We start from the raw sequence: 27,788 nt of genomic DNA on the forward strand, positions 1-27,788 counted from the left end.
GGAGCCTCCGCTGTAATTTAACATAAAAAAAAATGTGAATATTTTCTTGTTTACAGTCTCGGAAAAAGGAACCGTCAAATTTCACACTTCCCTGTTTGGTGCTTGATTTTAATAATGCAAAGCAGGAAAAAGACCAAAACGAGGGATGCACTCACCGCACCGTTAGGGGAGTTTGGATAAAAGGGTTCACCAAAGAAGCGTGGCAGAACAAAATGCCACCAAAAACCTTTAAAAGAGCTCGCAAAAGCAGCTTTTTAAAATAAACAGAGTGCTTCTCAGAATCATTTCGTCAAGACCTCTTGAGAAATGCTAACCCCGTGCTTCTCTCAAAAGAAGCCTCTTTTCCTTCTCTTCCTCCCTTCTTGGGGATGCTACTGGAGGAAAATTTTGCTGGACTTGTACCAACGCTGGCCCATGCGAGGCTTGGCTCAAGCAGGAGCCGCAGTGTGAACGTGGACAGCAGTGGCAGCCAAGCGGCAGATGGAGTCAGGCGTGAAAGACTCAGCTGCAAAATAGCAAAGAGAGGTTGGGAAAGGTGGAGGGAAGGGGCCGCGGGGACACTGTAGGGAGGAAGAGGAGTGGATGTCAGAGTCAAGCGTTGGTTAGCTTGGGTCAGAAAGTCTGCGGCGTTGGTTTCGTACACATTTAATGTATGGGGGAGTGTTAATTTGAAGTGTTTAGGGTGTAAGTATGAGCTGAGTGTGTTTGTGTCCCTACGGTTCCCCCAGCAGCCAGGTCTGCTCCCGCGTGAGGCTGATGAATGAGGCCTGGTAGCAGCGTGGACACTCCCATTTAACACAGCACGGCGCTACAAACTGCCACTGTAGCAGACAGAGGCAGCATGGGAATTCACACACAAACACACACACTCATGAAACAGCCACTGGAGTGACAAAAGGAGGCAGGAAACGGTCGAATACAGACACTTCAGAACAAACTACGGCAACATTTTGTGGACAAAAAGTCACAAGCTGCGACATTTCGACAGGCTGTGTGTGTGCTTTCCTGCTCGTGTGTGTGTGTGTGTGTGCTGTATTTAATTAGGAGTCAAACATGTGGTATTTAAATGGTGAATTAGCGGTGCTGTGAATTGGCCGTGTTGGTCCAAGCTGTGGCGAGGAAAAAGAGAGGAAGAGAGCACGCTCCAGCAGCTCCGGGGATGTGCACACATGCACACACACACAAATGCACACCTCACTGAGCAAAACCCATAACAGCACACACTTAATTATGCTCTTAATTAAGCCGGGGAACTCAAAAGGCCAACAATACGGACTGCACGGACAACTGCGCTACGAGTCGAGTGTGTATGTGTGTGTGTGGGGATGTGAATGACGTGCTTTTGATTAGCTGGGGAGTGAGGACATGTGTGTGTTTGTTTCAGAGTAAATTAGCGCTACATGTTTCATTTGCTGATGTGTGTGTGGGGGTCCATTTGGGAGTCTTTGAGCTAATGAGTGCTATTTCTCATTGCCCGGTAAATTAAGGCCATTCCTCATCTCCTGTGCTCATGAATGTATTACATTACACACCGACGTGTGTGTTCATGCATTTGTGAGGTGTAGGATCATACAGCGATGGTGTTCAACACAAGTTTTGGAAGCTTAAAACTTCACCTAATGGAGTGAGACTGGGTCTGTTTAACCCTTTGATGCCCGTCCATCCTTAAGTCCACTGAACATGTGTTGTGATGCAAATGAGCCCCACTGCCTCCACGCTGGAACACCACTTTTTAATTGAACCTTTTGATCTGTAGCTAATTCCGCTAATTAGCAGCACAATTTTCCCAACAGAATGCTTCTCTCTGTAGCGTGTGTGTCTGTATGTATATGTGTGTGTGTGTGCCAGCTCTTACTAACTCCCCACCAAGCCAATTGCCGGCTGGCATTTAAAAAGACTTTCCAAAAAAAAAAAAAAAAAGAAAAAGGAGAGAATCTGCGTTCTTTATCTGAGGAGCAGAACAGACAGGTGCGCTGTTAAAGGTAATAACGTTACATAAAGAAGCACAGATGCTCATTATACAGGCGCACGCAGGCAAATGAGCAGTAAGTGTTTTATGCGCCTGTATAGTTTTATATCTGTGTTGTACTCTCATCGCCTCCGAGTGTGGATGCAACTGAAATAAGAGGCGTCTGTGACTCACCGCGCTGAGATGAATGCAGCTGCAGTCTGTTAGGGATGCAGTTTATATACTCTGTGTTAATTTGATGATTAGGTTTGATCTAATGAGTTATGTGATGTGATTTGTGTTTGCAAACTGCCTGTAAACGCCTGAAAAGTGAGTCTGAATTTCAAAAACGGGAGGTAGATAGTAGGCCTGAATCCTCCTGAGGGACGGGAGGAAGGGGACACTTTAAGAACAAAGAAGTTTCTCCTCTGAACTTCAGAGATTACACCCTGAAAGATGAGTTTATAACTTAATGAGCTCAAAAATAAACCGTCACTGTCACTCTCCTTCTTTCATCCCTCTCATGCTGGGGTTGTGAGCAGTAACCAGCTCGCAAGAGGAAATTGGGGTCATGATGTATCACGATATCACATCACATCACACTATTCTACACAGTTAGCAATGGATGGGTACCTTTCACACTGATATGGTACCAATGCCCAATACCTGGTACTCAATGGTACCAAATTTTTTGTACTTTTTTGTGTTTATGTGGCCAAAAATATCAATTTGTTTAATAATATAATGTATTTTTTTTCCAACGTAACATATTTATTCTTCAATATATGACCTTGCAATGGTGTGTTCATGTACAGCATGGAAAATCCTAATTACCTAAAATACCTAATTCAGTATCTATCCCTACAATGAACTAGGTATAGAATAGACATGTGTACGATAATTAATACTCAAGGACATTGATAGCTGATATTCACGAACATGAAGGATACTCATTTACAGTAAAAGTGGAAAATACAGCCGTCACAATTTTGAATAATATGTCTATCAAACAGCTCCCAGGCTCAGCAGCTTGTCTTATAAAGTTAAAGGAAAACTTTAAGAATAGAAAAGAAAAAATTGAGTAGCTCCCTAAAGTTTACATTAAAAAAAGCTCTGTGTAACTAATCAGATGATGGGTGACTGTGGGTGGAACGATGCTACAGACAGTAGTGCGGCTGCATCTGAGCCAAAAATCCCACATTTTTCAATTAATTTTTTAAAATTTTAATTAACAAAAAAAGCTGAAGTCGATATGCCCCAAATGCAGATAATCAACCAGGCCTATTATCAGTCTATTCCTAATGTAAATCAAACATTACTCAAAACTAGAGGACAAATTAAGTCAAAACTGTTTTGGCGCCACCTACTGCACTGGAGGTGCGAAGTCGCATTTTACTTCAGACTCAATGAAAATATCAATTTTTATTTTTAAAAAATTTAGTTAAAATCAGACTGTCTAATTACTGGACGTAGTCTCCCCGACGACACCCATCTGTTCCTGAAACGGAAAATTGAAGCATATTGGCTATGGTGGCCATATTGGTAGTGGCAAGGGCTTTGAGTACAGCTATAGGGTCACATGACCTGAGCTGTGCCTTTGATTGGGCGAGCTCGTGATCATTATATACTCTGAACTGCTGAGTTAGAAAAAAATTGAACCCCCTGTACAGAGTGTGCTGATAGTAAAATTAGCGACTCAAAAAGTAAAAAGGTTAATTTCTGCTTTGAAAACATCTCTTTAACACCTCTAATTAAAACACCGTCACACTTTTTAAGGATGTATTCAACCACTATGGAAATCGTTGGCATTCGTTTTCTTTTTAAAGCCACTTCAGCCGCTGTTATCTAACTCAAGAGCAACTCTCACATCCGTCAAGTGGAACTTCTAAATGCACCAAGTTTTTACCCGTTTGTTAAAAAGCTCTGAAAATGTCAAATCCATTTTGATAAAGGGGCTTTTTATGAAGCTGAGAAATTAACTTTGATTCTTCCACGTAAAAAATAAGAAGAGGGAAAAAAAACGGACTTACCGCGAGCAAACACCGTGTGTCAAAATAATTAATTACCTCATTTCCAGTCCTGGAGGAGCAATCGCTTTTTAAACTAAGGAAGAAAAGAAGTTTCAAATCTCTGGCTAATGCTGTGTTCCCACACTTCCTCACACTCACACATAATCTTTCCACTTTCTCCTTTTTGTTGCAGGTTCTTGGTGAATCTACAAAGCTGTCTTGATAACTAGAGACCCCCCGCCGCCTCCCTCCGCTAGATAGCCGATTACCGCGCCCTCCCACTGATAAAACCGGGGCCTTGCATCACCGTTTCTCCTTACAAAGCTTCGTTAGCGCCTTTTCCTCCCTCCTCTTTACACTAAACTGGCTCTCAGGACAGAGATAGCTCTGCTTCGAGAAAACTCATGACGTGACCTGAGGTTGCTGCTTTTTTCTTCCAGGGATGTAAATCAGAGGAAAAACACAGGAAGGCTCTCAGAGGTGATAAAGAGCCTTCATTAAGTTCAAATGTTAAACGGTTGGGATGTGTGGCAGGTATTTAACACCCTCATAACGCTTCCTTCTTAAACTTTCTTTCCTTTCTCCCTTGAATGAGGGTTTACGCGGTCTCCCGTGGCGTGTATACGGTTCAAGGAGCTGCCGAGCTGAACTTGTTCGCTGGGGGAATGAAGGAGCGCGAATGTGGTTTTTCTTATATGTTTGATGTCGCACAACAAAGAGCGTTCAGCCTGGAAGCGCCGCGCTGAGAAACAGCAACACAGCACGCTGACAAACTCAGAATGCCATGTCAGCTTTCGGCGCTGCTGCTGACTTCTCCTCACGCGTGAGCTCCTCTCGCTTTCTCATGCCAGTCAAAAACTTCCCGGCAGAGAAAACGAGACGCGGAGATGCAGGAGATGATATTCATCAGAAGACAGGATTCAGGGGAAGAGAAAAGGGAGAGGACTGACAGCTGGCGGTCTTTTCATCCCATGCCAGATGATGCAGGGCGGGGTTCAGTCACTTCAGCCTGTGTGAATAAATAGACGGATTAAGGAGGCCAACGTGGATCAAAACCTGGGTCAAAGGCTCCAAAACTCCAAAAATAGAGATGCAAACTGACAAAACGACAATAAAGCAGCTCAAGAGACAAAAACTACAACCCAAACGCTGTCAGGCTGCCTCAGATGAAGGAGTGCAGGATGCACCGAGGGGCCTGTTGCCTCATAATCCCTCCATGCTTGTTTGCACTTGGATCACTCCTCCAAACAAGAGCCACAACATGATTACAATCTCCAAAGTGGCGGCAACACTCAAAGAAAGAATTGATTGCATTTGAGGAATCACTCAAACGGCGCTAACCCTGGATGCTAATTCAGCATCTTTACTGTTATTCTACGTGAAATATCTTCAGATTGCAACAGCCTGTGAGCATTTCTCCCTCAGAGAGCAGAGAGAAAGTTGTACAAAGGCCTGAAAAGTCATCCACAGTAGGCTCAGACGTATTGGTTTGCCATTTTATCACGCAGACGTTGGCCTTTTATTAAATATCAGATATCAGCCTGTCAGTGTCCTCTATCACAGCCATGATGGATGTTCTTCTCCAACCAAAGCTGCATTAAAGAGGCTGTGAAACCTGCAATGCGGGTTTATTTTCAGGGCCTCACTGTCCATAGTTTTGTTCATTTAAGTTTTCATTTAAAGGCAGCAGGTCACCTTGACTCCAGTCACGGCGAAGCGCTCTAATGGAAATTCATTAGCTGGGAATGAATGAATGACGAGTTGTACAGCGAGGGTCGGGTTTTTGTTTTCAAGGAGTTTTTAAAACTGATGCTTTTTAATGAGATGAAAGAAAACTGTTGCAGATGAGTGAGAGTCTCCATCATCAAAGGATGTAAAACGGTCAAAAGAGGGGAATTAGCGTCAGTTTGGGGTTAAATACAGGAGATGAGTGGGTTTCAAGGTCAACTCGCTGCTTTTGGTTAAAAAAAAACGGAAACCTTATCAAGTGTTTTTGTTTTATTTTCAGTAGAAAATATCTTTTTAGACTTACAAATCTTTGAGAAAGTTTTTCTTATTACATCAGCAGCTTTTATCACTTATTACAAGCAACTCAGACCTCATTTTGGTCTTTAAACAACTTGGAATGAGACATTTTTCTGGACTGATCGGGTAAGTGTGGCTCCTCTGTAGAGGACACCACTTTCAAAACGTTATTTAAAAAACTAAAAAGTCTTCAACACCCATTGTGCTTCTTCACAGACACCCTGGGCTTTTGATTGACATCTGATTTGTTAGAGTTTATCCAATAAAACAAAAGATCTATCTTTCTCGAATGACCACCCAACCGATGTCTGAATGAGCGTAAGAAAAGAGAGTTATCTAGAGATGGGTACCTTTCACATTTGAAACGATAGGGTACCAATGCCCGGTACCTAGCAATCGGTACCAACGGTACAAATTTCTGGTACTTTTTTTGGTGTTTCTGTGGTAAAAAATGTCAATTTGTTTAATAATAAAACATGTTTGTTTCAATTTAACGTTTTTATTCCTCAACATATATCCTTGCAATGCTGCGTTGATGTCCAGCATGGAAAATCTCCTACTCTTCCACTTCCTCACAGTCACAAAGATGCATTTAGGTACCTAAACATGGTAGCTTTTGATTTTACATGAACTGGTACCAGGTACTTTTGACAGAAATCGGTTGGCACCTATGAAAGTTCCTAATTCGGTACCCATCCTGAGAGTTATCAGATTTATGCAAATGCTGTGCCTTTAAAGGTAAATATTGGATGTTTAAGCTTAACTTAGAGAAGTTTTGATGTCATACTTTGTTTTTTTGCTTACTTAAAATAACAATTTTGCTTGCTAGATGTTGTTTTTATGTGAAATGCAGGCAACTACAGAAGAAAGAATCAAAGTTAAGTTTAAAGTTTTCTTAAGTTTTTTCCAGATTTGACGGCATTTATAAACCTGGAACAAGCTACAAGTGTTACAAGCTAACTTTATGATAGTGAACTTTTTTTTTTTAACTTCATAAAAACTCATGGTTCCCGGTTTAAAAATGTAGAAAAGGTGCCAGAAGAAAGAGCATTTTTTAGTATAAAGGGCGTCCAATCTAAAGAAATCAAAAAATAGTAGCATGCTACGTCAACCAAGACAGCTATGTAATGTAGAAAAATGTCCAGAAAGGAAAAACTGCTACTTTAAATCTGCTAAAAGGCAAGATTACACTAAAACGGATACTTTCCATGAGTGAAAAGTTGAGATTAGAGCAGATAAGGATAATTAATAGTCCAGCTTTAAGAGCTTAAAGTCTTCCACCGCGGCGGGGAATTAAAGGAGCTGTGATTTCGTGCGGGTCACCAAACCGAGCAGATTTTGTTTACACACCAGGATGATCCAACCTGCTCAGAACAGCACTCGCCCGAGGTCAAACCCCCGCCTCTTAACGAGCGTGTGCACGCCTCAGGTATCCACGCCGTTTGGGAGCCTTAAGACGAAGACTCCAATTAAGTAAATGAGAGCACGGTGGAAGCAGATGGTAGGAGATGAAGAGAAGGCGGACGGGCCACACTGCCTCATCGCTCTGTCCGGGTAGCCCACAGGGCTGCAACCACTCCTCTCCTCTCACCTCTGATTTTAATTCCTCCTCCTGCCTCCGTCTCTGGTGGCACATCAAACTGGCTTTCTTGTTAAGATCTCTTTGTCTCTTCTCTATGTTATCTCTGTGCATGTGTGCCGCCTGTACATGTCAGGTAGACGCCGCGTCCCTGCAGAGGAAATAGAAACCGCTGTATGATGGGAAATGAAATATGAGCGTCCACGTATCTAATACTTCCCTGCGTATCTCTTCTCCTCTTTCATATTTCATGTCAGTGTGATTTCTCTCTAACTGTGAGTGTGTGAAGGTGTTTCAGTCCATCTGGCACTACAACATCATCTTATCTTCACTGTAAAGGAAGAAGTTTTGTGCTGACTTTCTGCTTTGCCAGGCTGACATTTAGTCTAAGTGAAGTGGCTGTGATCGAAATTTTCTGGCACTTAGAGAATACTGATGTCTTGTAAATGTGAGAGGGAAAATGTTTTGAACAATCTGAAATATTTTCATGAATTCCTGCGTGATAAATGCCTGAAATGCAAGGTTAGCGGTAGCTGAAGTATCGACGTGGCGCAGGGGTCAGCGGTTTGGAGACTTTGTTTAAACCGTAGAGAAGAAGATGTTTTGATACAGGTGTCGATACCTGCATCAATAGCCCGGCGTGTGTCCTTATTAGTATCGATCCAGCTAAGTTGAGTCTTGGTTTTCTTTCCAGGATCTCTGACTGATATGTTAAACACTGAAGTAACAAGATGATGAGCTGCATCAGCTCCTCAGAGTCTCAGATCTGGGTTACAGCAGGCTTTGAGAAGTCTGCAAATCCCCTCAAATCCCAGAGAAAGACGCCACATAACACACATCTCTCCCCGCTTTACAAATACTGACTGATGAGCTGGATCTTCATTTCTTTTTTTTCTTAACCTAATTGGATTTAGAGTGTTTCCTCGACTGGAAAAACCTCCAAAGGCAGTCTATAATCCGGCACAAAAAGCTATGACACACCACAACAATGAGTTTTTGGAGCGAACCCGTTTGTATGCCCCACTGCCCCGCGGTTGAAACATGATTTCAAGGGAGTGAAAGCCTTTTGAGGATTTCATTTTCAAGCAGAACACGGAGCTCACAGAGGGCAGCGGCGTGACGGTGCGGAGCTCACTGTCTGCACCGCCGGACGCTGGAACCACGTGTGTTTGGACTCTATCTGTCCCTGCGTTTATCTGCAGTCTTCTGAATGTCTCTCTGTCTGTCTCTCAGAGTCAGGATGCTTCTCTCTGTGGATTTTCTCACACTGCTTATCTGCAGGAAAACACATGAATACATGCAGCACTCAGGAACTCCATGGACTCTGAATGAACCTACCAATCGGGGAAGCCCGCTAATTTATGTTACGGTGATCGCAATGCTCTTGATTTTATTCTATGTTTTTCTAACTTTGTATCCTGACGTCACTTCTGTCGGACGGTTCCTTTGACTAAAACGGGGACAAGTCCACAAATTACCGACCCATACCGTCCCACTTTTTGGTACCCTTCTGTTTGGATGCCATTTGTACTGATTTGCCCCAGAAGGTGGAGCTAGAGACACTGCAGTCCATTGATTGGTCGAAAATATCATCAGAACCCTGCTGTGTTAAAACCTCCAGTCGAAAATTGGCGTCACGAACCAGCACAAAACTACTGTCGAAACAAAACTGTCGCGTTTTTCTTCTTCGTTGGATTTATTTGAGTGGTACACTGTGTCATCAGGCTTCACTGATCCGACCCGTACCAAACTATACTGATCCGTACCGGACCGCTTGGTGAAAACGTTGATTAAAGAGCATATTGCAGGTTACATTTTTTGGCGTCATATGACGTAGCAATGGGGACTTGCATTTCTGGTCATGTTTATTGTGTTTCCTCCAGTGTATTATTTAATTTGACTGTTCATTAGGATGTTTTAAAAGTGTTTGGATAGATGGATGCAGAAATACTAGCTTAACAGGACATCAAGTCCACTTTTTCCGACTTTATGGAGTTAGCTTCCGTGCGATTTATTTTGACGTCACTTCTGTCTGACGGTTTCTTTGACTAAAACTGTGGCAGGTCCCCAAATTACCGACCTATACTGTCCCACTTTTTGATATTCTTCTGACTGCATGCCAGACAAACCGAACGGACTCAAGAAGGTGGGGCTGGAAAGCGGAAAAACAACGTCATCATAACCCTGCTGTGTTTAAACCTCCAGTCAAAAATTGGCGTCACGAAATTACTGTTGAAACAAAACTGTCACGTTTTTCTTTATCGTTAGATTTATTTGCGGGGTACACTGTGTCATGCTGCTATGGCGTCATGCTAGTAAGTAGCTGACATGGCTATCCAAATTTGGCCTCCTAAGAAAGTCAAGCTGTGGGAACGCAAACAGGACCAGGCTTTACTGATCCGACCCGTACCAAACTATACTGAACTGTACCAGACCGCTTGGTGGAAACATGGATTAAAGAGAATACTGCAGGTTAAATTTCTTTGTAAATAAACACTAAACATCGTCTGTTAGCACAAATTCTGAGGAAGAAGTGTCTGTTTTCAGTTTAAACGCTCTTTTTTCAACATGGCGTCATACGACGTAGCAATGGGGACTCACACTTCAGGTCGTATTTGTTGCGTTTCCTCCTCAGTTATATTTAATTTGACCGTTCATTAAGATAATTAAGATGTGTTTGGATGGATGGATGCAGAAATGCTAGCTTAACAGGAAATGGAGTCTACTTTTTCCCGACTCGATGGTGTTAGCTTTCGTGCTAGGATTTGTTTTGTGCAGCGAAGGCCGAAGAACATCGACAGTGAGATTTTGTATCTGGTGATACAGTAGAGTCTATTTTATATTTTGTATGGATGGAGCTCACAACTGCAGCTTCACCAGCAGCAGCAGAACTGCACATCCTAACATGGACTTGATGGAGTTCCCTCTGCTTTTGGAGCCTCCCTCTAGTGGACACTTGAGGAACTGCAGCTCACCAGAACTTTCCACTTGCTTCCACCATTACCCACTGAATAAAAAAACTTTCCAAATAGTGTGTTCTGTGACTTTTAAAGAGCATCTCTTGGGAATTTGTAACCATGGAGCGTGCTTTTATGTCTCCCCAGCCCATTAGTGATACGACTACTGGGAGATCTGCAAAATCAGCCATCACTTTATCAAAACACTCCAGTTTTCTGTCTGCTTTTATTCTAAAAGTGTTTTAATTCTGCTGTTTAGATTTGGAAGTGAGGAAATAAAACCCTGAAACCTCTTATTGAAGGAAACTTTTGTTTTGAGGAGCGTCCAGTTCGTCGTCGAGGGACGACGGCGCGTTTCAGGGAAAAAATAAATGAATAATGCTGAGGGGATTCTGCTGATAGATTCAATATGAATATTTTATTTTGGCGGGGAAGAGTTTGCATAATCCGTTTGGCACTGAATGTAAGAAACAAACAAACATATGCACGCGCGGATACTGTATTTGTTCTGTCTTTAGGTACAAGGAGCACATGTGACCCCATTAGCATTATCCATGGAGACAAGACACAACAAGCCTCAGAGTGTGTGTGTGTGTGTGTGTGTGAGTGTGTGATACCATGGATGCAAATATAGATCTCGACACACTTTACAATTACACAACAGATACTTGAAGCACACACACACACACACACGCTGAGAGCTTGTGTGGCCCTGTTTGATTAATTGGGGCGTTCAGCGGCAGTGATAGCTGAACTCCTCAGAGACAACACACTGTCTCTGCTGCTCCACCTTAACCTCTGCTGGACACACACACACACACACACACACACGTCATCCCTTCCCCAGCCTCTCCTGTTTTAGCTCTTTCTTTGTCTCCCGTCTTGCAAATGACCCTCCATCAGCTCCTTTTTCACCTTGCCAACAGCGACGGTGTTTTTGCCGCTGAGCAACTGGTTCAGGTACAACACAAGGGAGCACTCAGGTGTGTGTGTGTGTGTGAGTGTGTTTGCCTCTCAGCTGCAGACAAATTAATGAACCGGTGCTCCAAACCATAGAAATGCACAAACAGATTCTTATAAGTGCACTCTTTGCGGCGCTCCCCTCATTTTTCTTCGCGCTGAAGGTGACTCACCTTCACACACACAGTTACAGCAAAATCTCAGCCAAGGTTTTCTCCTTTACGAGTTTTATGTAGCTTTAAAGCAGCCCAAGAGCGGCCATATTTCTTAAAGAACTGCAAGGTGACTTGGCGGTGGGAGAAAGCGGGGGTAATGAGGATAAGAAGAACAACCGCAGCTCACCAAGAGTCCCAACCTCCTGGTTGGGGTATCGTTCAACGCCCATGGACCCACAATCCCTCACTGCATCCTCCTCCTGCTCCCTCCTTATCTATCCTCAGAGACTTTCCATCTCTTTTAGCTCGCTTTGTCTTCCCTCCACCTTTCCCCGTGCTATTCCCTGCCTCCCCGGTCAGCTGTCATGGCTGCCACTTTCTCGCGCCCACTCATTTATTACAGGTCAGCGTCACAGAAGAGGATGAGCTGAGGAAACAAACGCTGAGTCTTACAGTAGGGTTTAATTCACACACACATACTTCACATGCTGTACAGTGTGTGTGTGATAACTCACACTTGGCTGCAGCAGTGCTCTCTCATTACCGTGCCATGGCAGCACACAGCATGTCTCCGTGTTTGAACACACTTTTAATCTTGTCAAATTAACCGAACATGACTCTGAGTCGCTGTGAGTGATGCTCCCGTGGATCGCTGTTTACGTCCTTGAGATTCTTTCTTTCTCAAAAAACCTCCCGCTTTAATCTTGAATCCTGCGCTTTTATTGTGCTAACACAATAATCTCCTGTTCCCCTTCTTTAACGTGGGCAAATATTCAGAAAGAGAATGAAAGCAGGGAGAGATACAGACAGACTCTGGCAGGAACAGCCACAAAGGCGCACATGCCTCGGCATACAGAGTATCAATCACACACACACATGCAGGGGGATACACACACACTCACACAGTGCCAGACAGATTAAGGCCCTGATTAAGACGGGTGTCGCATAAAAGTCTTGGAACAGTAAATATCCTTAATTTGTAGTGTAATTAAACAGATTAGCTGCCGTGAATATCTTAACAGGGATTAGTGCGCACACAATACACCAGGCGGGCTTCACTGAACACACACAAAGGGTGGAAACACACACATACACACACACACAGAGGGAGACAAGCATTAAAAATAGCTTGATTCTACCTCCCTGTGTTAAATGTACCTGTAAGGCACATGAACAATGAGAAAAAAAGCTCTGTGAAGGTTACAGGAGGAGGGACAAAAAAAAAATCTTTTGTAATACTAATGTCGTCCATTGTGCCGCGCTGAGAGGCAGAACAGAGAGCGAAAGAGGCAGAAAGAAGAAAGCAAAGCAAAAGGAAAGAGTCGATGCCACTTGATCCTGCTCAGAACAAGGAAGTGCTGCCAATCAACGGAGCTGAGCGCTGCCCCACTTCCGATGTTGGCGTGCTGCCTGATCGCAGCACGGCGAGGAGAATCCATCGCCAAGACTTGTTTACACCAGCACAGGAAGGGATGCATGTGGCCACATACATTACTTCCTGGAAAGCCGTGACCTTTGCCCTGATGCTTTCATCTTTTTTGATGCAGACATCTCAGACTGGGGATTCTTTGGCTTTTTTCAGGAAGAAGTTGATCCTAACCCGTCACACTGTTTCCTCCAAAGGTCATCTTTACGATAAAGACTTGAGGCTGAACTGGAGCTTTATATAACTCCTGGATCATGGTCAGCTGCTGATCATACACACTCTGAAATGTCAGGCTCAGACCGAAGTTAAAGGTTCGAATGCTCAGTGTGCTGAAACATGTAGTGATGACTCTTTATGAGCTTTTAAGGCAAACTAGACCTTTAGCTGAAAGATTGATTGTTTTAGTAGAAAGGGGGTTTCAAACCGCCAGAGGAGTCAGAGAGTTTGGCTGTTTTTGTGGTTTGATTTTCTTGTATGAGTGTTTTTATAGAAAGAGAAGAAAGAGTGGAGCCAGAAGACAAGGCTTTGAATTTACCAGTCAGTTTACGTTCCAACCGCTGCCTACGTCCACAAGCTGTGGGTAGTGACAGAAAAGACAAGATTGCTGATCCAAGCAGCTAAAATAAGCTCTCTGCCCTGTCGCTACCAAGTGGTTCAGTTTGGTTTGTCTCTGTACTGCACATGTTTTAAGGCATTTCCGCTGACTAATCCCCAAATAACAGATTTCCAGTCGACTTTGAGAAGCTAACTTTCTTCCTGTTAAAATTGGCGTCACGAACCAGCACGAAACTGCCGTCAAAACAAAACTGTCACGTTTTTCTTCTTCGTTTGAGTTATTAGCAAGGCAATGTGTCGTGCTGCTATGGCGTCAACTGACGCAGCTATCAGCATTTGGCTAACCTATGAAGCCTACCACAAGGGGGCACAGTTGGATCAGGCTTAACTGATCCAACCTGTACCAAACTGTACTGATCGAAACTGGACTGCTACATCGAAACGGGACTTTAGAGACAGGGTTTGGTGCTTGGACATTCAGGAGATGCTCAGAGTAGTGCTGCTGCTCCTCTGCATCGAGAGGAGCCAGATGAGGTGGTCTTAGACCCTGTGGTAGACCCAGGACATGGTAGAGAGATTATGTCTCTCAGCTGGCAAAGTTTTTCAATTTAACATTTTTTTCTTGGTTTTTAAACTTGCAATGTTGTGTTCATGCCCAGCATGGAAAATCGCCTACTCTTCTACTCCCTCACAGTCACAAGGATGGGTTTAGGTACTGAAACATGGTACCGCTTGATTTAACAGGAAGTGGTTCTCGAGTCGGTACTACGGACATAATTTGGTCAGTACCTATAAAAGTGCCTAACTCGTTGATCGTCCATAGTCATTGCTGATGCCATTGCTGCCACCATGACCCTGACCCTGATAAGTAGCAGAAGATGGGATGGGGCTGGGGGAGTGTTTTTATATTAAAAATTAAACAGCACCAAAAAATTAGAATTTGGAAGTCGAAAGCTAATAAATTAGCACGACTGTGAGAATCAAAATACCCGTCTCTGTAGTTCAGAACCGTCTTTCTTATTCTGTTTTCATAAAAACATCAAAGATTAACGATTCCAAACTTCAAACTCCCGTCGTTTAATTAACAAATTAAACCGCACTCACATAAACAGACACACGGATTAGTCTGTTTTTAAAAAATGAAAGTTAACAACATGGCCGCAAACAAAGCTGTTGAAACTGAATTAGCGTTTCCACCTCCCTCTGAAGGGCTGAAAAAAGCCTTAAAGCCAACAAATCCACACACACTGAGGAACACATTTATCCGTGTAAGCATGTAAATGACAGTTTGAGTTGTGTAAGGAGCTGCCGACAGCATGTTGTCCACGAAACAAATTGGGTGTTGGTAATTAAAGGGGGAAAAATGAGATGTTTTCCTATTCTCCCTGTGTGCTCGGTGACAGCTCCAACACACACACACACACACACACACACACTGCTAATGAAAGACAGAGGGAGGAGTGTGTGAGGAGGGGAGGGTAATGAAAAGTTGTTAAAGAAGGGAAATAAAACAGAGTGGAGATGTTAACGGATGGGAACGAGAGAAAGACGAGGCGCGGAGGAGAGAGGAGATAAGGAAATGGAAAAAGGGAGGAAGATGACAAACGTGAGAAAGGACGAGGAAGGGAGCTAATGAAATAAAAGTCTGGGTAAAAGAAGGGTTCTTACACAGGAGGAGGAACTCTTAAGTGGTGTGGGGCAACTCTGAGAGTGTGTGTGTGTGTGTAGGAAGCCCCTCAGACGCAGGATGGAGGCATTTGTCTCTGAGTGGAATTACAAGTGGCGGGCCGAACAAACCCTCCAGTGGTCTAGAAGAAACAGTAGGAAAAAAAATAGATTCCTCTGTCTTTCCTGTCCTTTCTTTTCCGAGGGTACCGCTGTGTGTGTTTGGATGAGAAGTGGAAACAATGAGGAAACATTAAGCTTCCTCTCACTTGAAGTCATTAAAACAAGGTTTCCGCCGCTCTGTCACACACAAACTCACACAACCCCGAGTGCACGCGGGTGATGAGTTCAGAGTTTTGCAGAATCAGCATGCAGAGGCTAATTCAAAGAGCGCATGTTGAAAGTAAAACCCTGTGCATGGAAGCGTGTTTTCCGTGTGGGAGTGAGATCTCAGTCCTCCTGAAAGGGGACATCTGTGCCAGGCTTCCAGCCTTCCGACCAGCCAATCTAACTCGCACTAGGAGTTGGCACTGGACGCCTCGGCGCTACCAAAGCCAACCCTGCTCATCATTAGGCAGCAAAGGCACAAGAGGGGGAGGAGGAGGGTTCAGAAGTCCGTCCTGCCAAGCACACAAGCAGCGCCAGAGACGGACGAGAAGCGAGCGTGGGGATGATTACAGAGGCAGCTACTTTGCACCCAAGCCTTGGATGTTTTCCTTCCCATGCTGTGCAGTTCTTATTCCGCATGTAAATATTTGGGTGGTTCACGAACTAGCAAGAACAGAAGCTCCTCTGTACAGCCAGCGGCGGAGAAATGTCAGCAAACAGGCTCGTGACGTCGGCGGATGGCTTTTCTCCTCCACTGCATGGGAAGGGAAGACAAAAAAAGAGGCAAGAAAGAAGATCTTTGTCCCGGCCGCGCGGGTGATAATCAGTACCACAGGAGGTAGAGCACGGCGAGACCGGGCCTTGGGAAAGCGTTCCATCAACCCCCACGTGGAGTCATTTGTAAGGCCTCAGACACTAGGAGAAATAACAGCCCACACCTTATCGTGCAAACTGAACTGCAATTATGAATCTTTTGTGCAAACCGATGCGTTTTATTCCCCCGGAAGCTTCGACCAGCATCCACAAAGGCCTGGCATGGGTTGAGCCTGGCAGATATCAAGTTATGATAGCAGTGTTGACTAATTTAGAGCAAGATTGAATTCCTTCACCCCCTCATCTCTCATGCTGTCAAATAAAGGCCTCGCGGTCTAGACTGATGCTATCAAAAAAAGCTTAATTAGCTTGTAATAAATTCTCATTTCCGTCAGTCTTCTGCAAGGCTCGGCCAGCTCGGTGTGTGCCAGCTGACAGACGCCCAGTAATTTGATACTGGCATTCAGCGGGTTCCCTACACCCACCCACCCCCCTTCGTCTCCTTCCACCAACCCCCCCTGGCCATTTCACAGGAGTCTTTAAATGTCACCCCAACACACACACACACACACACGCTGACACCAGTGAGATCCTGCACACACTCAGGAGGATTAAAACATTTGAGGCATTTCTTCCCTCAATCAGACAAACACAGCTTGGTACAGGCTGATGAAATTACTGATGTGAGGTTCGTTAGAAAAAGGTTCAAAAGGTGAGTTTTTGTAAAAGCAGAGTGATCTTTTTCAGCTCGTGGATTCCAAACCGGCAGAGCTAAATATCAAAGATTCACCCCGTCGAGCTCTGCAGAGGACTCAGATATTCAGGAGAATACTTTCTTCTTTTGATTTGGCCTTTTTCTCGCTGACTTCTTCTCCAGATATTCAAAGGAAGCAACCGGCTGGAAGCAATCAGACGACGCAAAGAAAGCACGGATGAAGACCTTTCTGCACAACAAAGACGCTGGATGGAGCATGAAAGTTCAGCAGAGAGAAAGGCGACTTCGATTGTACTGGTGTTTCCGTCTTTTATCTTTCTCTTGGAGGCAAAGAGTCGAAGCGATTGCTGACACCATAACAAGGGAGGTTTGGAGTTAAGTGTGAAAGAAGCACCAAGGCTCTTTCCGTCACCTCTGATGATCTTATCGTGGATTCAATCTTTAAATGAGCAACCATCAATCGTGACGGGATAAGTTCCAGTTATTGTTTTCATTCTGTATCAAACCCAAGATTTATGATCGCACAGGATGCCAAGCCTCGACACAGATACACCGAAATCCGCTCCCTCTGCCAACAATCCTTCAGACTGGAGCTGGAGCATCAATCAAGCGGCCCACCTCCGTTTCTGGCACACATGTGGCCTTACCGTGCATCAGACCTCGCACAGTTTAGCGTTCACCAGCTGACTGGCAGGAATGTTGCAGACATTTGTCTTCCTGCAGGAGCGCACCGACAGATCCAATCACCATGTTAAACACCAGAGAAGTGAACATACCTGGCCTTGAATCAGGCTGATTTACGGGGGTGAAATCTTAACACCACAATGAGAGGAGCAGAGAAGTGGACGGACAGCACGCAAATATCTCCTCAGCATACTCCCACAAACACCCACACACACAATGAACTTCCCAAGAGGCATTGCTGAGATTCTTGGGCTGAATTTGCATCACAAATATCTTGGATGGGAGTGTATGCACGGTGCATAAACAAACCGGAGAGGGTGCCACTTTTTCAGCGCCATTGACACCGATGCATCTCCTGCTTAAAAAGGCAGCATTCAACGCCTGCCTCCAAAACGCCACTGCTCATTCAGCCAGGAGGGGAGGGGGGCGAAGAGAAGGGAAGGGAAGAGTGTGTGTTTGTTTCTGCGGAGGTTGCGCCAAATTCAACCTGGGGTCCCATTTGTGCCTCTCCACACACACTCCTGTGTCCATCAATTAGGAAGTAAGATTCTGGCTGCAAGAAGTGCTCATCATCCCAAATATTAGCGTGTAGGAGAATCTGAAAAGAATTGACTTTGCTCCAAACACCAAAGCAAACAGAATACTTAACCACATTAAACCTGTATTGATCGGTGAGTCTGTGAACAAAGCCTGATTGAAAAAGTTTAGCACCACTTCAAAAGCTTCTCATCATGAAAAAGTGTCAGCGATCGCTCAAACTGGCATGTTGCAGCATCCCTGCAAAACTGTGCAAACATCCTGCAGGGGCGAGGAAGGCCAACACGTAAATAAAAACATCATTAGCTCCAATTTGAACTGACTCATGAGTAGCAGGGACAGATTACAGCTGTTTATGGGATTACTGCAGGAGCATTCAAGTGATTTTCGTCCTGGGATTGACACCACAGGGGTCCAGCTGATGAAAGCGAGCTGTTTTCTCACACTGCCTGTGTAGCCAACAGTGAATCTGCTACATCTAAATAATTCAAAGACAGCGAGGGGTGCAAACTGTGCCACTGGTGCAAGCGAGCTAAATTCGTGTAAATTTGCACAAATAGCCGCGCTCCTCGCTCCAGATCCACCCGCTTCAGGGGGTGAATTAAACGGATGGTGCATTCATTCATACTTAGAGCACAATGAGTCGGCGGAGTGAGGAGCTGACAAACAAAGATCTCTAGATGTTTCTTTTTTATACATCAAATGAGGCGCAGGAGCAAAGCGCAGCTCCTGAAAGGTGATCATCACCATCAACTTAGCGCAAAAATGTTTTTACGCAGCGCTCTCCTCACTCCGTCAGACACATCCTTCACTGCAGGTGTGTGTCGCTGCGAAGATTCACACCACAAGCATAAAGTTGTGTTAACTTTGTGTCGCTGACGAGCTAGCGACATCCCTCACCCCGCAGCTGACAGGTGGCGAGAAATACCCACGAAGGACGCAGGTGTTAGCAGATACAAAAAGCTCTGATTAGGACTAGTTTGGCATCTCTAACCTGGAACACACACACCCACACACACACACAAGCAAATTCACTCCTCTAAGTACTCACCTGACTGCGCTGCATTCGATCGGATCACCACCAAAGTGACGAGGACGCAAGCGAGGAACTTCATCTTGGAGAAAAAGAGGCTGCTTGTCTTGTTAACTCCCGTAACTCACATGTCCAATTAAGATATCCTTGTTTTTCCACACACAAACACACGAAAATCAACAACCAAGAGGAAGAAAGAGAAGAAAAAACGTCAGTCTTGGCTTCTTCTGCTGGCACAGTGTCCGTGCGCCGTGGAGAGCTTTTACGCGCCTGTTTTTTCTCCCCCCTCTCTGTCTCTCTCGCGCTGTTGTTGTTTGTTTATCAGTTCCCAGACCAGTGTTTAGGTCGCTTTCCACCACGGATACTCTACTCCTCACTCTGCCATAGCTGCCGGTGGCTGGAGGGGGGCGGGGAGTGCAGAGGGGAGGGGGGGGCTGTGCAAGAGTGCGCACGTGTGTGCCGGGACGTGCGCTCTGAACACGCCTCCGTTGACTGACTGGCACCTTCTTGGTCGAATTAAATCTGCAGTTCAGAAAAGATTAGGAGCGTTTTGTTCCTTTTTGGAAGTCCGCCCTCCTCACTTATCACCTCTCCTGATTGGTTATTTGGCGGGTTTGCTGCTGTCAACGCACCTGTCAGGAGCAGATTCTGTTTAGGCTTCCAGCTGGGAGGTGTGTGGTCGAAGCTGCTACCTGTGGGGCTCAGGTGAAACACAAAATAGACTCATGAGTGTCCAATAATAAGGAGAGAGAGGGAGGATTTTAATTTTGAGGGGAAAGCAATGGAAACTTTTCCTTTTGAGCACAGACTTCCAGTGAGAGCACATTTCCAGCTGTGCCAGCAGGGTCAGCCTCTGCAAACACACACCACTTGCAGCCACAGCCTATAAACTTTGATGATGCCACTCTAATAGGGCTGCAGTGAGCGGCAGTATACCATTTTCAGGGCCGCTCATTTTACAAGCCACTGTCCCCCTTCTCCCCACCTCCTCCTTCCCACCTCCTCCTTCCCACCTCCTCTCTGTGGACTGAAAATAAAGAATCATGGAGGACAAAGAGGTCCAGCTTCACCATGCGTGTAAGGTAGATTTTAAAGCTGGCTCTATTAAGAAAATTAGCTCAAGGGTGCAAAAAGACCCAGGATGATGCCTCATGTGGCCCCACATGGAGGTTTATTCACTGTCCTCTGCTGCCCTCTAGGGGAATTTGAGGGGAATTACTCAGCTATGAGTTCATTTCTGTCTGAATCATAAAGCTGTTCAGGGAGGTGAAATAACATTTAGGCTTGTGCTTTTTTCTCCTCAAATGTTACACTCAGGAGAAAGAGGATTTAAGAGGAAGGACAGGAGGATGATGTTTCCAAAGGGACTCACGATTTCTGCAAGTGGAAGCTGTATCCCACAAAAAGGTGGAAGTAGCTGACCCTGAAATAAAAGAGAACAATCACAGGGAGCTGGATTTGTCTGTGTCTCACTCCTAAATCAAGAAAATCTCAAGAGAAATGTTTTCCCTGACACTGCACAGCACATTACAAGAGATACATAAAAACATGTATGTCTGCTCTGGGAGTTGTCTCTGTTTCTCACACACACACACATACACAGAGACACACACACGTCTCTGACAGCCTCACTGGGTGGCAGCAGAACGCAGAGCAGCCTCGAGAATACTAATGAACGTCACTCTGTTCTCCTCCCGTACAGAAAAATCTGCAGATAAAACATTCAATTAGAGACATTACGCAGCTGAGCAGGAGATCCGAGCTGATACGACTGTGACGCGAGGGTGGAAATTTCCCTCTTTGTGCTCCCAAATGGGTCCCAGTGCGAGTCCAAAGTGGGTTTAATTGGAGCGGCTCACAGAGGCGGGGGTACTCCGAGTAATCCATTACAAACTGTAAATCCGTCAGTGAGAGAAGATGAAAACTATAATCAGTGGGATGATACTATATCTGACAGGCCTCTGTGGGGATAACGCAAATTATTGCTCATTGAATTCCAGTTTGAGATCCTTAACTGGTGTGTTCATGTGTTTCTATAAAGAGGATTCTCTTAAAGAGTTTCTGTATGGATGCTTTTTGCAAACTTTTAATTTCAACTCCTAGGACATTCAGAGTGAATTTATACAGACTGTTACACAAAGAAAGGATGGAAAATGGATTTTCTTATCCAGATTAACTTCCTCTTTTATTCCACAGTAAACTGAGGGGATAAAATCTGAAAGCTCTAACCTTCATATTTCTTACAGAGGATATTGCAGATTAAAGATATTAATCTACATGTTTGATATGTGGAAGATTAGCAAAAAAAAAAAAAAAAAAAAAAGAAAAACAAACAAAAAAATAACTAAAAATAAGTGAAATTGTGTTATCAAATTCAGATACCCTTAAAAACGTTACATTTTTTGCAGATTTAATAAAATAATATATAATATTTTGCATTTTTTTTAAATGAGAGTTTTTCCAAATATTTGAAGATTTAATTCTTTTCAATTTTATGATTTTTTTTTTCAATTTCTTTTTCTTTTTTACCTTTTTTATTTTCTTTTCTTTCTTTTTATTTATTTATTTATTTATTTATTTATGTATTTATTTATTTATTTATTTATTTATTTATTCATTCATTCATTCATTATTTTGACAAATTTTTACATTTCAATTTTTTTTAATTTTGGGGCATTTTTTGTTTCAACTTATTGTGATTTTTTCCCTTTTCTTCTTTTCTTTTCTTTATTTTTTGTTTTACAAATTTTAATTTTAATTTTTTTGGGTTTTTTTGGCATTTTTTGTGTTAAGCTATTGCAAATTTTATAATTTTTTGAAAATTTATTGAAAATAAAAAAAACAAAGACATCACATGTACAATTTCATCTATTAAAAAAACTACTTGTTTGGATAATCATTTACTAGATGTTAATTATGTATGTATTTATTGAATAAAAAGTAGATTTTGTGGCTCTGAAATGACAAAACCAGGTAAGCTAAGGAAAAAGGCTCCTTTGAAAGTGAAGGTTGCAGACCCTGGGGTCAAAGGTTATCAGTAAGTGGGTTTTGCTTGCCCCTTGTGGATACATTTTGGAGTATTGAGCCCCACTTTAAGCACAAGAAATCCAGATTTTGTGACCCAGAAGGATAAAAACTAGGAGAGAGGTTTACAGGATTAAACATGAGATAGTAGGACAGCCTGCCTGGCACTAAATCTGGTCTCTGACTTTGTTTTGTCCCCTGGGAGCCGCTCCACGCTGCGAGGAGATCAGATGACAGTGAGAGCTGCTATGATTAGGACCTCGATGAGGGAAGGAGGCGGCCACAGTGGAAGGTCAAGGGGGCTTTTACGCACAGTTGCCGCCTTCCTGTGGAGTCACTTGTTTGTAACTTAGGGTTGGCTTTGTGAGTCAGGCTTGAAAACTGTAGAGATATGTGCTGATTTACAGGAAGTGAGCTGGTTTTCAGGATGTGTCCGGGGACCAGGTCAGTCCTGAGGGCTGGGATTGTGCTGCTGTTGGCAGGTGAGTGATTTTTAAAGTTGTCCAGTTTTTCATATCAAAGTCTGTAACATTTGGAGACAGAGTGAAAATCAGGCTCATCTCATCCCCATGAGCATCATTTTTCAGAAAATCTATAACTATTGATTCGCAGAATTAAAGCAAGGATTCATGATTGCTGCTGGACTGATGGCTGTTTTCCTTTGCTCGCAAAATATTTCACAAAATTCGAAGGCTGCGTGAGTCGATTTGCCTTCATTTTCCTGGAAATGAAAAGTGAACGCTGGTGAGCAGCCAAGTCTGGTGGCATCTTTGAAGACTTGAATGTCAGATCTGAGTGAGCGGCTGCCAACAAACGATGACGGACAGGTACAAAAAAATCATCTGAGGGAGGAAAGGAAGAAGTTACTCTGCAAAAAACTGGAATATTATCAAGTATTTCTTTAAATAATTTGAAACAAGACATTTTTTCATGAAAAAGGCAAAAAAGTTTTTTTCTTTTTGAAAATGAGACAAATTACTTGATAAGATTTCAGTGTTTTGCAGTATAATGGACACATTTTGAATCTGAGCTCACTTCCTGCTTCTTTTAAAAATCTCTTCAGAGTGTAAATGTGCACAGACAAGGTTTCCATCTCTTTCAAAACCCTGCAGTCAACACATTCAGCCTCCCCGAGCCTGCAGCTCCAGCTGAGACAGAGCAAACACAATGGGCACACAGTCGCCCTTATCAGTCCAGCACAGACTTGAGATGTTTCTTGTTTCTGAAAAACAACCTGTTTGTTCCACGAGGGCCTTTCCCGCCACTTCCTAAGCTGTCTCTCTGTCTTACTGTACTGCTCCGTGGTGTTACATTCAGCCTGGAGTCCTGCGGGACGGCTGCGGTCTGCCTCCACGTTAAGAGGCTGTTTACACGCATCTCTGAAGTAAACAAATGGGATTTGGATCCGAGTGCAAATTAAAATCTTTTCTTAGTGAAAGTAACAGCCTAATAGGGAAGAAACGCTCCGGTAGGAATAAGCATTGCCAGGACATGACCTTGTTTTCTGCGCTAACATATTCCTAATTATCCTAATTGAGCCCTGCAGAGAACCTCCAGAGCTTTGAAAATCTTTTGTATCTTTTCAATGAAGCTGAAATAAAGTGATCACCCAGTTCAAGTCACCTTACATCACCCCGACGGAGCTCTCATTGTCACACCTTGGCTTCTCTGTTGTGTCTGTTTCTCAGTTCAAATCCTGCCTTCAGCGTCTGGATGCAGCGGGAGCTTCTACGAGAGGATGATCAATGATCTCTGCCTCGCAAAGTTCGAATTCGACATGGCAGGAGTGGACAGGGGCCTGTGGTGCAGCTGGCCGGACACCAACAAGTGAGTTCACCTGCTTGGATGTGAAAAATCTAAATTTTGTATCCCTGAAGGAAAAATGTGGAATAATGTTGCTTATGTTGTCCTAACACTCTCTGATTTGTTGTTTCCTGCCTTTCGGCTATCACAAGCTCCAGCCCATGTTTCGACAATCCCATCGCGTGGTCACGGCCTTTTAGAGCCTCTCCTGAACATCATATTGTGTGTGTGTGTGTGTGTGTGTGTGTGTGTGTGTCAGGCTGTGTCTCTGAGCGCTGCTTTTTTCCAAACACACTGGCAGTTCAGAGGATGAGTCAGACAGGAGGCCCACAGGAGAAGAAAGCTGCTGTCAAAACTGTGATTTCCCTCCTGGCTCACCGTCCTCTCTTGGTCCAGCACATAATTGGTGGCAGAGTGTGTGTTTGTGTGTGTGTGACTGTGTGCAGTTGTACCTCATCATAGAGAAATTTGCTCGGGCACATAGTGGGGTTTGGCAGTTGCGTCAGGAAACTCCTAGCAACAATGTTTGACGCCGTGGTGGAGCTGGCTGAGCTGCAGATAAAGCAGGTGGAAAATAGAAAGTTGCTAATAAAGGCGCTGCAATTAACACAAGAGGCAGAGGGATGAAAGTGTGTCCTATCTTTACTTCTACTGCAACTATCTGCTAAATCCTCTCCTCTCTGATCTCAACTTTAATTTGCTGATCTTGAACTTCCGTCCTTAAAAGAAAGCAAACAGCTCCTGTGGGTTCACCTTTATGCCAGCTGAGGTGAAATCTAAGACGAGGGATATCTTTTATCCTCTTATTTTGTGGCCTGTGAGAGAAAGACGGATGGTTATCAGAGTTCTGCTTTATTAGCTCTCCAGGGAGGATTCTTCGTTTTACCGTCCTGTTTGCTGCAGAGCTCCAGCACCAGCTCTGCGCCTTGTACAGAATTCATAAAGCACCAGAGCTGTTTGTATGTGAGTGTGGGTTTAAATATTGTGCTTGTTTGCAGCTTTACTCCACACTAACTCTGCCTCTTGAGACCTGCTTGTTAGATTTGAAACTAGAAAACAAATTAGACTTAAAAAAAAAAGCAGAGCTGCATAACTCAAGCTCTGAGGGTTAGGGTTAGGGTTGGGTTAGAGTTACGGCTGGGTTAGATTTGTTTTTCTTACAGAGAGTATTGGTGATGACACTGTCACTAAATAAAATCATGTGTTAACATTTTGTTGAACCAAATCTTTATCCCATCTGTCAATAAAGCCTGCCACTGCTCTACTTCACCTCCTACAACATCAACAGCCCACCAACTTTCCATGCACCTGTGGCTAACCTCAAGTTTTACAGCCCTGGTAAGATAACTACATCTGCATAAAGAAAAATGGGGGAGAAGATACAGATTTTAATTCTGTGTGGATGGATTCAATTTACTGCCAACGCACCAGCTTAGTTTACATGCTTAAAATGTGACAAGACATAAGAAGACAACAAAATTTTTATGAGTGGAGTGTTTGAAATGTTGAGAAATTTATAAAATCAATTTTTTTTTTAATTTTTGAAAATGTTCAATTTGAAAAACATTGATAATATTTTTACATTTTTTACAGTCCTCATTGTAGATTTTTGTAATTTTTGAAAATTGCAATTTTTTTAAATTGAAAGTTTGAAATCTGTGATGGTTTATTACATTTTCTTTTTTTTGTAATTTTCTTATTTTCTTCTTTTTGTAAATTTATGATATTAGATTTTTTTTTTTATTGTTGCAACTTTTTAATTTTTTTTGGCAAATTTTTAAAGATTTAAAAGTATTAATATTTTTGCATATTGTTACAGTCCTTTCTTAACTTTTGCATTTTTTAATTTTAAAGTTTGTAATCTTTGATGGTTTGTAAATATTTTTATAATGTTTTTTTTTTCAATTTTTTTGTAATTTTATAATTTTTGGAAATATATGAAATCACTTTCATTTTTTTTGCAAATGTTCAACTTCAACCATGTTTTTAAATCTTTGAAAAATTTTGTTTTTTTTTAATTTTTGCAAATTTTGGATTTTTTTTTGACATTTTTGAAAATATCGTAAAATAAAAAAGTTAAGGCATCATATGTTCAATTGCATGTATTCAAAAATCGTATTATTCAGATAATTATTCACAAGATTTCAATTATATATAGATTTATTTATTTTTTATCTTTATTGTGAAGATAGAGTTGATTTTGTGGCTCCTGAATGACTTTAATCCAGGTGACCTGAGGCAAAGTGGCTCATTCAAAGTAAAAGGCTGCAGACCCTTTGTCTAAATCTTAAACTTCATCCTGAGACTGATTTGAGGTGCAGTTTTTTGCAAAAAAGCCCTTTTAATAAGACTTTTATTTACTTTAATTTCTCTATTCAAACCTGTAGTTATTACCTCTTAATGCCTTGTTGATTTTGTACCTGCATGGGGAGTTTTAGCCCAAGCTCATGAAGTTAAATAAGAAAAATAAGAGACGAGGGGCAGCTGAAGAGACAGTGCGCACCAGAGTCTCTCCTGGAATGAGGCAGAGCTGAATGAGGGGCGCTACCCTGTTGGTATGCATCTCCATTTCCCCGGCCCTCCTCCACCTAGCAGTTATATTTAGCAGCGTTAAGCCTGTTGGTAATTCTAGACGCTTGTTTGACTTTTTCCTCCCAACAGGCATCTCTGCTCTGGTGTCAGCCTGAGAGGACGTTTCAAAGACAGTACAGTGCATTTCCTACATTTTGCACCACTGATTAAAACCAGGGCTTGTTTCAGTTTGTGTGCTGTCGCCCTCTGCAGGATCTACGAGGGACTTACAAACTGCACCTACCAGATCGCGCTGAGGATGGACTGCTTCTGGCCCAATCAGATCGTGGACCGCTTCTTCATGCAGGTGCACCGCGTCTTCTTCCATGACTGCGCACTCACCGGGCGGCTCCTCCACGACCCACCGGTCAGCGTCCTCGCTCCTTTCATCACGGTGCCTGTGCTGATCACGCTGCTCATGACTGCCCTGGTGGTGTGGAGGAGTAAACGCACAGAGGGGGTTTTATAAAGCCAGGATGCAAACACAGACTCTTTAGGGAGACATTTTTTCTTACTAATGACCTGCAAAACCAAAACCAGAGGAAATATCAACCAAAAGTTTCTTACAGGAGCTTTAATTGATGCATTAAAGTTGTATTATTCCAAATATTAAAGCAGTGTAAATATGATTCATTGTGTTATAATTGTTTGACTGCAGCAGTTTGACCTCATTGCAATAAAATCTTTATTTAATATTAAACCATAATTTATCCCAGCAGTCATTTGTTGCACATTTCCGTCAGAGTTTGGCTGCAGAAAGTGACAAAGTCTTTGTGATTCAGGGGATTTGGAGGCCGTGCATGTTAATTACCATCTGTTCTCCTGGCCCTTAACAGTCTGTGAGCACATAAATAACGCTGGAGAGAGGACTCTCAGGGAGGCGCCGTGACTTGGATGGATGGCCGTTGTAAATTTGGAAACAGAGAAGGAGAAATGGGAGAAAAAGGAGGTGTTTGGAGGAGAAGGTTGAGGTCTTTGATGCAGAGAATCATCCATGAAGAGGTTGCTTTGATTTTGCTGTGGGTCATCACTCTGCAGAAGGGCTCCATCTAGTGTTCACAGTTGGGAACAATTATAATCCTGAGTTAATGATGAATCTCTTTGTGTCGGAGGTCATGGTTTGCACGCCAGCCAGTAGAAATACTTCACCACCACGGTGACTTCTGTTTCAGGGGACGACACCGTCATGGCCGACAGCAGCCTGCAGGGAGACAGGAGGAG

At 43.3% G+C, this 27,788-nt stretch overlaps 3 protein-coding genes across 6 annotated transcripts in view; 1 reads left to right on the forward strand and 2 right to left on the reverse strand.

Moving 5' to 3' along the window:
* Positions 1–19,553, reverse strand: part of LOC141785767 (receptor tyrosine-protein kinase erbB-4) — a 218,184-nt gene extending 198,631 nt beyond the window's left edge. For all 3 annotated transcript variants that reach the window (XM_074664235.1, XM_074664236.1, XM_074664234.1), the window contains exon 1: positions 19,188–19,553. In XM_074664235.1, the coding sequence (XP_074520336.1) occupies positions 19,188–19,251 (64 nt within the window). In that variant the 5' untranslated portion in view covers positions 19,252–19,553. The remainder of the gene's footprint in view (positions 1–19,187) is intronic.
* Positions 19,554–22,541: 2,988 nt separating this feature from the next.
* LOC141786069 (receptor activity-modifying protein 1-like) lies at positions 22,542–27,223 on the forward strand. Its single transcript, XM_074664778.1, has 3 exons — positions 22,542–22,675; positions 23,882–24,020; positions 26,781–27,223. Exons 1-3 carry the CDS (start codon positions 22,621–22,623, stop codon positions 27,034–27,036), a joined length of 450 nt encoding a protein of 149 aa, XP_074520879.1. The 5' UTR covers positions 22,542–22,620; the 3' UTR covers positions 27,037–27,223.
* The window catches only part of LOC141786068 (putative methyltransferase DDB_G0268948), a 52,638-nt gene continuing 52,060 nt past the window's right edge, over positions 27,211–27,788 (reverse strand). For both annotated transcript variants that reach the window (XM_074664777.1, XM_074664776.1), the window contains exon 6: positions 27,211–27,768. In XM_074664777.1, coding sequence (XP_074520878.1) covers positions 27,681–27,768 — 88 coding nt within the window. In that variant the 3' untranslated portion in view covers positions 27,211–27,680. The remainder of the gene's footprint in view (positions 27,769–27,788) is intronic.

Source organism: Halichoeres trimaculatus, unplaced genomic scaffold (genome assembly GCF_033239565.1).
Source record: "Halichoeres trimaculatus isolate MK-OKI-2021-1 unplaced genomic scaffold, fHalTri1.1 fHalTri1_scaffold_24, whole genome shotgun sequence".
NCBI classification, from domain to species: Eukaryota; Metazoa; Chordata; class Actinopteri; order Labriformes; family Labridae; genus Halichoeres; species Halichoeres trimaculatus.

Bases quoted from the DNA above. Each gene is read 5' to 3' on its own strand.
- LOC141786069 (XM_074664778.1), top strand. From the start codon at position 22,621: ATGTGTCCGGGGACCAGGTCAGTCCTGAGGGCTGGGATTGTGCTGCTG. The intron at 22,676-23,881 runs GTGAGTGATTTT...TCTGTTTCTCAG, and splicing joins GATTGTGCTGCTGTTGGCAG to TTCAAATCCTGCCTTCAGCG. The intron at 24,021-26,780 runs GTGAGTTCACCT...CGCCCTCTGCAG, and splicing joins AGCTGGCCGGACACCAACAA to GATCTACGAGGGACTTACAA.